At 44.1% G+C, this 11153-nt stretch overlaps 1 protein-coding gene across 1 annotated transcript in view; it reads left to right on the top strand.

Annotated features, from left to right (window-relative positions):
- The first annotated feature begins 1871 nt into the window (after nucleotides 1-1871).
- PKD2 (polycystin 2, transient receptor potential cation channel) overlaps nucleotides 1872-11153 on the top strand; it is a 54103-nt gene continuing 44821 nt past the window's right edge. Inside the window, exons 1-2 of the mRNA XM_014842427.3 lie at nucleotides 1872-2550; nucleotides 9837-9950. Coding sequence (XP_014697913.3) covers nucleotides 1986-2550; nucleotides 9837-9950 — 679 coding nt within the window. The 5' untranslated portion in view covers nucleotides 1872-1985. The remainder of the gene's footprint in view (nucleotides 2551-9836; nucleotides 9951-11153) is intronic.

The following is an 11153-nucleotide window of genomic DNA, read 5'->3' as shown; positions in this document are numbered from 1 at the left end:
AATCTGTCATGCTCTGCTCTACAGGCCCAGCTCCTCATTCAGGGCACAGGCAATGTCTTCAGAATGAACTGATGGACAGTGTGACATGCCTGTGCTCCAGTCCCACCAGCCCTGCCTTTGAGAAGCTCACAGTTAGTGAAAGACATGGATACCTAACTAGACCAACTTCAGGATCACGTAATAGGTAGCCATGATTACCTAAATACAAGCAGCGTGTTCTAAGTGAACAGGGAACCAACAAGGGATGCTGCACGTGGATGTGTAGGATGGGAAACCATGCTAGAAAAGTAGATGGGAAGCTGTTATGGGCCAAATTGCGCCCTCCTCAAGAATTTACACATTGAAGGCCTAACCTGCAATACCTCAGACTGTGATTGTATTTGGAGATAGGGTCTTTACAAAGATAATTAAGTTAAAATGAGGCCGTTGAGTGGGCCCTCATCCAAGACGACTGGTGTCCTCATAAGAAGAGAAAATTAGGATGCAGACACATGCAGAGAGAAGACCGTGTGAAGACACTGAGGCAGACCCCCATGCACAAGCCAAGGAAAGAGACCTTAGAAGAAACCAGCCCTGCCGACGCCTTGATCTCAGAGTTTCAGCCTCTCAATTTCTGATGTTTAAGCCACCCGGTCTGTGCCTTTGTTATGGCAGCCCCAGCATATTAACACAGGGGCAGATTCTAAAAATTTACTAAACTCAACCACAGAAATTAAATTCTATCCTTGAAGCTGTCGGAAGCCCCCAGAGGTGTCTAAGCATCAATGTGACGTGAGCAGCTTTGGTTCTGGAATATAACTTGGAAACAATGGGGACCCTGAAGTGGAGAATAGAGGCGAAGTGACGCATCCTTAGTCCCAATGCAGAATAATACAAGACATAAGATGAGGGTCCTGAATTAAATCACTGACAACGGGAAGGAGAACCAGAGGTCCTTTCAGAGAGACATTTATGCGGCAGAAGTAACAAGATTTGGGGACGATGAGATGCAGGAGAAGGGTAGACAGATGAGGCTGTTATGAAGAAGTGAAGCTTGGGAAAGTGAGGAGGACAGTGATGTCTCAAATCTCAGCGGGGACTCCAGGAGCTGAAGCAGACTTAAAAGAGGATGGGAGAAGATAATAAATTTAGTTTGGGAGAGGTTAAATTTGAGACAACTGCAGAGCGTCGAGTTAGAATGCTCCGTGGACTGCGAATAACCTTCCGGACCTGGAGCCTCACGCAGAATTCTGTTACTCAGAGGCCAGTGCTGGCCCCGAAGGGTGGGCGCTGGGAGGATAGCGGGGTGGAGAATGAGCTCTCGCTGGGAGCACCAGCGATCTGAGAGTCCCAAGCCTGCATCTTTGGGGTCCCCACAATGTGTGGAGAGAGGAGCCAACCAAAGGCTGAAGAAACCAGCCAAAAAGCAGCAGAATCGGGGACATGAGGGCCGCCAAAGGCCAAGAAGTAAGCGTTAGTAGTTTGTTGGTAGTTTCAAATGAAGGACAGATTCCTCTGCCCCTGCTGGAGACCAACTCAGGCTGGATTTCGCTAATTCACACCATCCCACAAAAGAGTTTCCTCTCTTTCTCTGCACTTTGGTAAATGGAGGCAGAAGTGGCTGCGGTTACCAGGGAGCCAAGCATGATCTCAGGGTCGCGCAGGCAGTGACAGTTCCAGGAGCCCTTCCCCGCAGGCGGGCGGCGGGTCGGCGACCCCTCCCCGCCCCAGCCCAGCCCCGCGGCTGGAATGCGGGCGCGCGCGGCCCGGCTCCCGCTGGAGCGCGGCCCGGGGGCGGCTTCCTCGCGCCTCCCCGTGCGCGCGCGGCCGCGGGGGAGGCGGGCCGAGGGGGCGGGCGAGGGAGCGGGACGGCGGGGAGGCCGGGGGCGGGGAGCGGGGAGCGGCAAGAGGCGGGCGGCGGGCCCGGGAGGAAGGAACATGGCTCCCGCGGCGGGCGGCGCCGAGCGCGGCGCGGGGCGGAGGCGCGCCGGCCGCCGCTGAGCGCGATGGTGCACTCGAGCCGCGTGCAGCCGCAGCAGCCCGGGGACGCGAAGCGGCCGCCGGCGCCCCGAGCGGCGGGCCCGGGCCGGCTGATGGCGGGCGGCCTCCGCGAGCAGAGGGGCCTGGAGATCGAGATGGAGCGGATCCGGCAGGCGGCCGCGCGGGACCCCCCGGCCGGAGCCTCGGCCTCCCCCTCGCCTCCGCTCTCGTCGTGCTCGCGGCAGGCGTGGAGCCGCGACAACCCGGGCTTCGAGGCCGAGGAGGACGAGGAGGAAGAGGAGGTGGAAGGGGAGGAAGGGGGAATGGTGGTGGAGATGGACGTGGAGTGGCGCCCGGGCAGCCGGAGGTCGGCCGCCTCCTCGGCCGTGAGCTCCGCGGGCGCCCGGGGCCGGGGGCTGGGGGGCTACCACGGCGCCGGCCATCCGAGCGGGAGGCGGCACCGGCGAGAGGACCAGGGCCCGCCGAGCCCCAGCCCGGCCGGCGGCGGGGACCCGCTGCATCGCCACCTCCCCCTGGACGGGCAGCCGCCCCGAGTGGCCTGGGCCGAGAGGCTGGTTCGCGGGCTGCGAGGTAAGAGCGCGACCCGCAGCGGCTGATGCACAAACCAGAGCTGCGGGCGCCGGCCGGAGCCATCGGCCGCTGCGGGCAGCCTTCCGGGGCTCCACCTCGCATCCCCCTCGCGTCCCCGCCTCTCTTGGAAGCGCGTTCCCCACCTCTGCTCATTCCGCTCGATTTCCGGTACCCATCGCGGAATTCCACTGCGCCCGTGTTGGTGCAAATTTATTGCATACCTCCTTCTTCTAAAAGAAGATATGTCAGCGTATTTTTACTTCTGGAAATAAGTGAAAGCTGTATTCGAGTGAAAGGGTCCATCTGGAGATTTTTTTTCTTATGGGGAAAAACATGAATATTCTAATATAGCTAATGGTGGTTGCAACTGCATTATTTGCTAATTTCACTAAATCAAAACGAAAATTCTCTGCTAATACCCATGGTGGTCTTCTGGTCTGAATGCCCTATCGCCCCTCATCCCGTTCTGGAAAGGGTCACAGTACAGTGTTGTCCAAGTTGTGGGAAGTGTCATTGGGTTGTCATTGATGTTGTTTTGGTGATGTGCATGGTTGTTTTGGGGAGAGGGAGCCGTTGAGAACGCCACGAATAGAATAAAATAATGTCTATGAAAACAGTTATTTGACCATTTCTAATTCTAGACATTTTTCTAAAATAGTTGCAAAGAAACGTTTACATTGTTTAAAAAACTTGGAAGTATGTTTTTAAATAACTAAATTAATGTTCTCTGAAATTCCAGCAAAACAGTGACGTCACCAGATACCAGCTGTGTGTTAATGTGTCAGAGTTCAGTGCACCCAGCTCTCCAAAAGACAGGAAAGGAATTTTCAAATTTGCCAGTGCCCATTAAGAGGACACAAATTTTCCGAGAGCAGATGGGATCCAGTTTTTGCAGAGTTTTGTCAGAGGCATCCTTGGAAAAGAGTTGCATTTGCTCTTACCATCCAAATTATTTTAATCTCCACTTTTAAGAGTTTCCATTCGCAGTTCTTGAAAATCTTGCATAAGACACCATCCAGGTGTTTTTATAGCAAAGAGATTAAGACCAAGTCAGTCTTGTACCGAAATCCCAGTTCCATAACACATTGGCTGTATGACCTTGAGCAAATTGCTTAACACTCTGATCCTCAATTTTTGCATTTTTTTAAAAAGAGAGATAATCATAATACTTAGTTCTTGCCTTAGGAGAATTAAATGAGGTGAGACACAAAATGCATAGCAAGTCTCTGCTGTGTTGTGATGCGTCATAAATATAAATTAAATCATAAATTCTAAAAGTATACATTTGGGCACTTCTTTTACATAAGTGCCTATGCTAGTTAATTTGAGGGCATTATGGGGAACAAAAGATCCTTTAAATAATCTGTCTGAATAGATGAGTAAAACACTAATACTTTTTAAGTTTCAAAAGTGTGTTAAAACAAATGATGTATTATTTTGCATTGTTTTAACTGAGCTTTTTAAAATATTCACTGAAGTGAGAGAGAAGTTTAAGTTAATAAATAATGGTAAGTCATGATCCTTTTAACTCATTTTGAGCATTTGATAACACATTTAACCTTTGAATAAACTCAATAATGGAATGAGTGCATATACAGATTTATTTCTTTTAAAGAAAAATATCAGGAAATTTACAATGAATAAGCTCCTAGTAAAACTTCTAGTCAAACCTTATCAATGGTCTAATTAGTAGGAGAGTATATTCAGGAAATCTTAATTATATAAAATTTTAGAATAAATTTCATTTTGCTACTTTTATGAAGAAATTGAAATTCTTGTCACTGGTTAAATAAGTGACGTTTGTTAAATAATTAGCACCTATTGTGAAAATAGCACTGCTCTAAGTGCTACCAAACATAAATAAATAAGTAGCCCATCAACATTATCCTATGGACAGAAACCCAGAAAAGTAAATAAATAACCATGAACGAGTTGTGATTTTTTTTTCCATTCTGGGATACCAATGATAAAATCCTATATGCATTATGTAAGCTGTGCCCTAGGATCAGAACGGAAAGTAACGGGCAATTTCTAATGGTAGGGGAGATTACGGAAGCTTCGATGGTCGGGAGCTCCCCTGAAGGTCTCCCGCCTTTGTGACTTTTTACAACCCGCTCGAACTTCCTGGGCTTCTCAGTTCCTTGTTTATAAAGTGGAAGAGTTAAACCCAAACTCCGAGGTCCCTTCCAGCTCCACAACATGGTCTGGGTTGTTTAATGACATGAACGCAAGATGGACAACAAATGGTCATTTTTGCTCCTTGGACAGTAGATAGATCAATCTTAGAAGCAGAAGTAAGACAGTAAAGGAGAAATGTTTGAGACCTGGTTGTGGGAAGCATTGTGTCTAACCAAGGAATTAAGAATTCATCCCTAAATGTTAGGAAGCAGTTGAAAGCTTTTGAGCAGGAACAGAACATGCTGAAAGGGGATTTGAGTCCGGCAGCATGCCGTGCAGGAGAACTCGCAGAGGGAGACAGGGAAGCAGAGGACCAGGTAGGAGGCAGCCAGTGAAGAGGTGATGAAGGCCTGGACTGAAGGAAGTGAAGGGTGGCTGAAAGATTTAAAGGCCACCCCAAACTTCAAGGTATCCACAACAATCTCCTTTACTCTTCTAGGTTCCACCCACAGTAGTGCAAAGACAAAATGTGACACTCTAAGTGAATTATCAAATCTTCTGAATTTCCAAAGTTGAATGTGTTTTTCTGATGTATCAACTTGTTAAAGTCATTTTCTGTTATTTTAGACATGTATGCTTAGGATGTTTTGTTTTGGTTTTTTCCTGGAGAAATCGTAAAGTACTAGCTGTATTGTTCAGGGTCGACTAAGCTGCTGTAACAAACAGACACCTCCCCTCCCATTCACTATGTTGTATCATCGCTGTCCATTTGCAGAATCATCCCAAATGGAAACTCTACCCATTAAACAATAACTCCCCATCCCCCGCAACCTCTATTCTACTTTCCGACTCTATGAATTTCCCCATTCTAGGTACTTCGTATGAGTGGAATCATACAGAATTTGTCCTTTTGTGTCTGGCTCATTTCACTTATTTTCAAGGTTCATCCATGTTGTAGGATGTATCTGAACTTCATTCCTTTTGATATCTGAACATTTTTCATTGTATGTATATACCACATTTTGTTTATCCATCCATTAGTTGATGAACACTTGGGTTTCCACCTTTTGGCTGTTGTGACTTTCTGCTTATTTTTAATCTAAACGTCATCCCATCACTTCCTCCTTTTCCTTCTTTGTTTGTCCTATAAATTTGAACAGATGAGATTTTTTATGTTGTATATGTGGGGAGTTTTTAGAGGGAGGGTTGCTCCTCTGGGGTGTGTGATAAGGTTATGCTAGTAACAGAATTCATGCAGTCAGCAGACATTTATCGAGAATCTCCTTTAGGGTGGGTACGAGGGATGTGGCGACGATTAATACGAGGTCCTGGCTCACAAGGAACCCAGAGTTTTGTAGGGAAAACAGGTGTAGGTAAATAATTGCAATGCCAGGTCCCAGGTATGGGAGGGACCCAAAGAAAAGAAACCCAGCTCTACCTGGGGAGGTTAGAGGAAGTGAAAGTTGAGTTACATTTTGAAGGATGAGGGGGAATTCCAGGAGGGAAAAATAGCAGAAGTAAGACCAAGCAAGCCTGTAGCCCGTTGGTCTTTTTCCTATAGGCAGTTAGAGCCAGTGGGGGCTGATGTGATCAAATGTCAATCTGAAGATGATTCTAGCAAGAATGTAGAGAATGGGGTGAGGTGGAGAGTGCTGGTTGCTGGGAGACTAGGTCAGGAGAGGGCAGACCCAGAGAGGGAGGGGTGACGAAGGCCGCAGCTGAGGCCTGTGAGCTGGGATGGAAAGAAGCTCGATGGAAGAGAGACTGTGGACCAACTTCATGTGAAGGTTAAGAGGAGCGCCTATTCTAGGATGAAATCCATATTTCTGGCTTGGTAAAATTAACCCAAACAAAACAGATAGGTTTCTAGAGAAATAAAAAGATAGATCAGTTTTGAGCATGTGAGTGTGAGCTGTCTGTGGAATATGCAGGTGGAACCAGCTCTTAGCTGTGGTATATACTTGTCTGCACCTCAGAGAGGGTTAAGAATTCAAGATTCAGGAGTCAATATCATATAAGATAGCAACTGACTATTCTATAGATCGTAGAAGAAAGTCACTTCCCTCGCTAAAGGTGCCTCTGCAATTCAGATGAATATTAGGAAGGATTGTATTTGTCTTAAACAAGGCCCACGTGTGTCTGAGCACAAAAACAGGATTCTCTTATGATATAAATGCACTGTGAATTTGGTCAGGCTATTCACAATGAACTGAAAGTCCATTTGGACTGGGTCTTTACGCCATTCTGAAATCTGGCCCAACTGGGCTTCAGAAGAAGGACATTTTACAAGTTTAGATGGTTTCTGAAGCTATAGATGGGACTCTTCCAACCACTCCAAGAGCTTGACACATATTTCTAATTCCTAGAGCAACCCCACAAAAAAGTACTCTTATCCCACTTTCAGATGAGTAAATGGAGGCTCATGGTGGTAAGTAAGATCTCAACAGCCCGTAGGTGGCTGAGCCTTCATTTGAACACAAATCTCACTCCTACACTGCACACTGCACCATGTCATGATCAATAAGTCATTGGAGTTTAGTGTATTTCCGATGGGACAAAGTTACTGTGAGGCAGAATTCCACACTGAATCTTTTTACCATGGAACTGAAATACTTACAGATGAAATAATACGATAGCTGGGATTAGTTTCAAAATAATTGGGGAGGAATGGGTGAAGGTTGAGATGAATCAGTGTTGGCAATGAGTTGATAATTGTTTGAAGCCGGGTAACAGATACTTAGTAGTTCATTATAGCATTCTCTCTTCATGGTATTTTTTATATTTTCCAAAACAAAAAGGTGGAGATGGAATGGCTTGGAGGTTAAGCAAAATTAAAAGGGTTTGGAAGCATTTGGATAAAATAGTTGTAAAAATGGCATTTTTTTCAAAGTCAATTATTTATGTTTGGAACATCTTTTGTGTTTTTGATTATCTATCTCGGAGTTCCCCTATATTCATATCAGTAAGCATGATTGTGCAGGGAAATACATTGTTTAGGCGATATGCTCCGACTTTGGGCTCTTGCATTAAACCTCTTAAACATGAAGGAAGTTGGGAAGTTGTCCAGTGGTCGTTCTCATCCCACATTCTCCTTAACAGCCTATGTACTGAACATGAGTACCTGGAATGCTGGAAAGGCGCTTCCTCCACAACTGGGACAATTGTGGGAGAAGACAAAGGTTGATTTTGAAGAATGCTGCCATTTTGGCTGTGAACTTTATCCTTAACAATTCTTACCCTATCAGCTCTGTTAAACATGGGGCATAGTTGGCTCCAGGCCAGACGTTTCTCACCCATCAGAATGTGAAGAGGTCCCCGTATCCTCAGACAGACCCTACATATATACCAAGTGGGCAAGTTGGATGAAATTTTTAAAGCAATAAATATTTGAGGAGGTAGATAATTTAGCAAAAGTAAATGAATAAAAGTATATTATATAAAAACATAAATAAGGAGATTTGTTTCTTTTCATTTGAAACATTTCATTCAAAGGCTCAAATTAATTGCTGCAGACCATTCACATTTAGCTTGAATAAAATTTGATAGGAATTTGGTTTTTCTATTTATAAATCAAGCAATACCATTTGTAAATATTAAGAACTATGACTATTCCTTGGTGCATAATTGTTTATAAACCATGGGAAAGAGTGAGATCACTGACCAAGCGAGGCAAGGCAACAATTTTTCCTGATGGGGCTTATGTGTATGTTTTAGGCCTGGCCTCAAAAAGAAATAGACCCAAAGAAATGATGTGGTTGTGTACAGGGCCACTCAGCCTAATATCTGGCTGCCTCTCTGTTATTCTGAGTTGTAATTTTCCATGTCATCTAAATTTGTAATAATTCTTTAATATGATAGAGTTTTAGCGAACAAACATTCTGCTTGCTGCATTTCTTCTGGGTGAGTAATTCCCTGACAACTACCAGATCTTGGCAGACGCAAACCTGGTCATAAGTTATGCTCCACTTTCAGTGTGGTGAAATCTATGATGCGTAACACAGTGTCTTTGAATTCAGATGCTGATTTTCCTAAAGGAAATTTGGGAGAATAAAGAAAACTCCAAATTTAAGAGTAGAACTAATGTATTATTGTAAGACTTAAAAAATGCATAAACACTAGCGATGAAGTCATTTCTTCGAAGTGAAAGACCATATACCATTTCCCCGTTTTCTGTATGGCTTAAGTGGCTGTGTGAAGGGGTTCAGGTCTGTGGAAATAGTGTGGGGCAACAAGCAGGGGCCAGGTCGGCTTCCATCAGGAGCCAACCTAATCTCACTGAGAGGATTGAGAAGTTTGTCTTTTTTGGAAAACGCTAAGGTTCTTCCAAGGACCCAGCAATGTGACTTGACCACACTGTTCATTAACGGGGTTTGGACGGCCACCATGTCTGTCTGCTGGCCGAGTCCAAAACCGCGGGAACTCTCTCCAGCAGGCTCACGGAGGGTTACGTCATCTTCGCCCAGCCCGCCCAGCACTTTTTCCATCTGCTAAAATACGGAACGTGGTTGCTGATTTTACTTTTTCTCCAAAGAGAGAGAGAAGCCGGAAGAATTGTTGCCTTTCATTTAAAGTTTATACGTTAGTGTGCGTTTTAAAAGATCTGTTAAGCTAAGCATGTGTAGTGTAGTCCATCAGCACCGAGTTTCTTCAAGGACAAAGATGGGTACAGAGCAGAGGTTTTACACCAGTGTGTTGAAGCTTAATAGATGTTCCCGCCAGGACTTCTTTTCGTCAGGGGTGACCTAAAGGCATCATTTGCAATATAGTCACATCACGTACGGAAGTGAGTGTGAGTAATAGGCTAATAGGTCGTGTCCTCCCCCGAATAAGAAGGGCCGATGTGTATGCACAATTCTTTAACCTCCTTTTAGGCTGCGTCATTTCCTGTTCTCTTTCTAAATTTTTACCAAGCTCTTTTCTAATGGGATGGGGAGTTTAGCCAATGATCAGATAGTTGCCTGTGTTTTGCGCATCTAGAGAGACAGTAGCCTGATGTAAGCTCAAATGAAAGGTACACTCTCCTAAAACAATTTCTCAGTTGCATTCAGGGTGTGTTTAAAAAAAAGAAAATCTCCCTTAAAGGTTATACTATTTATTTTGTGTTTTCCCTTTGCCATTTATGAGATTTTAAAAATAAAATGACATCTTTTTTTATTATTATTTTAAAGGTCTCTGGGGAACAAGACTGATGGAGGAAAGCAACACTAACCGAGAGAAATACCTTCGAAGTGTTTTACGGGAACTGGCCACATACCTGCTTTTTCTCATAGTCTTGTGCATCTGTAAGTAGAATGTTTCTTTCCACTAAAGCAAATGTTTTGAAAAGATCTGACTTGTTAAAATCATAATTAAAAGGAATTGTATGTGCACCAGAAGGGTTAACTCAGAAGTTCTCTTCTCTGTTTTCAATTCCAATTTAGAATTTGGTAACGCTCTCTTCTGTCCTCTGATAAACATTATTAAAATTTGGTATTATCTGAATGGCCAGTTCATTGTCAGTTGTGACCATTTTCACTGTGAAATGCATGTGGCAACCTGCTGGACACCAAGAAACCAAGTAAAAGGATTTCTGCATTAGATTCCTTAACAATAATTACAGTGTCACTGTCATTACATCAATTAACGTAAAGTCTACGTAAGAATTATTTTCAGCAAAATGACTTTTCAAGTTTAACTTTCAGGATGTACAGATAATGTCACCTAATATTGCTTTTATGGATATATATATTTATACTTCCCCTTCTTTTGATTTGGATGTGTTATGTGGATGCCTTCATCCTAATTCATAATTTCTTCCAAATCGTCAATAATCGCCGGATTTTTGCTCTCCAGGAAACTTACTGCAGATCCACCTCTTCTTTCTTCCTCTCTTCTTTCAGTACATCCCTGCATCCTCCGGAAGGGGAGGGGAGGGAAGCCTTAGCCAGAAAGCAGTCTTAGAAACCATTTGCCTCAAAGTCTAGAAACTCACAGGCAGTGGATTTATCCTCTGAATCCAAAGGTGCTGGGTGATTGAGTTCTGTGGTTTTCCCTCTAAAGCCTTTGTGAGAACAGAAAAAGCAGCAGATTCATGACGACCACCAGGACCACCTGCCATACTCCTCTAGGAAAGGAGTTCGTTCATATCGTCTACACTCAGAAATGCTTAACAATTGACACCAACCTTGGAAAGAGTCCCCTTCTTTGCATATGGAGAGAATCTAAATTTAATCAATACTTTAATAATGCCATTCTTATTACATTAAAATTGACCATCTTGACTTTAATTGTCTGAGTGCTAAAAGTTTCCTTAAAAACAGTTTTTTCATTTACTAGATTATGAAAAGAAGAACATTTGTAAGTTTAACATAAAAGATTAAGGACACATTTAAGTTTCAATATTTGTAATTTTAAGAAATTGAATATTTATTTTTTTAATATCCCCACACTGGTTTTTACTACTCCTAGTAAGCTCTGAATGCGCTTTATCAGAGCATGACTTCTTT

The sequence above is a fragment of the Equus asinus genome, chromosome 3, assembly GCF_041296235.1.
Source record: "Equus asinus isolate D_3611 breed Donkey chromosome 3, EquAss-T2T_v2, whole genome shotgun sequence".
In the NCBI taxonomy this organism is placed as follows: Eukaryota; Metazoa; Chordata; class Mammalia; order Perissodactyla; family Equidae; genus Equus; species Equus asinus.
Note: the sequence above shows the minus strand (reverse complement) of the source record. Positions and strands in the feature narration are given on the sequence as shown.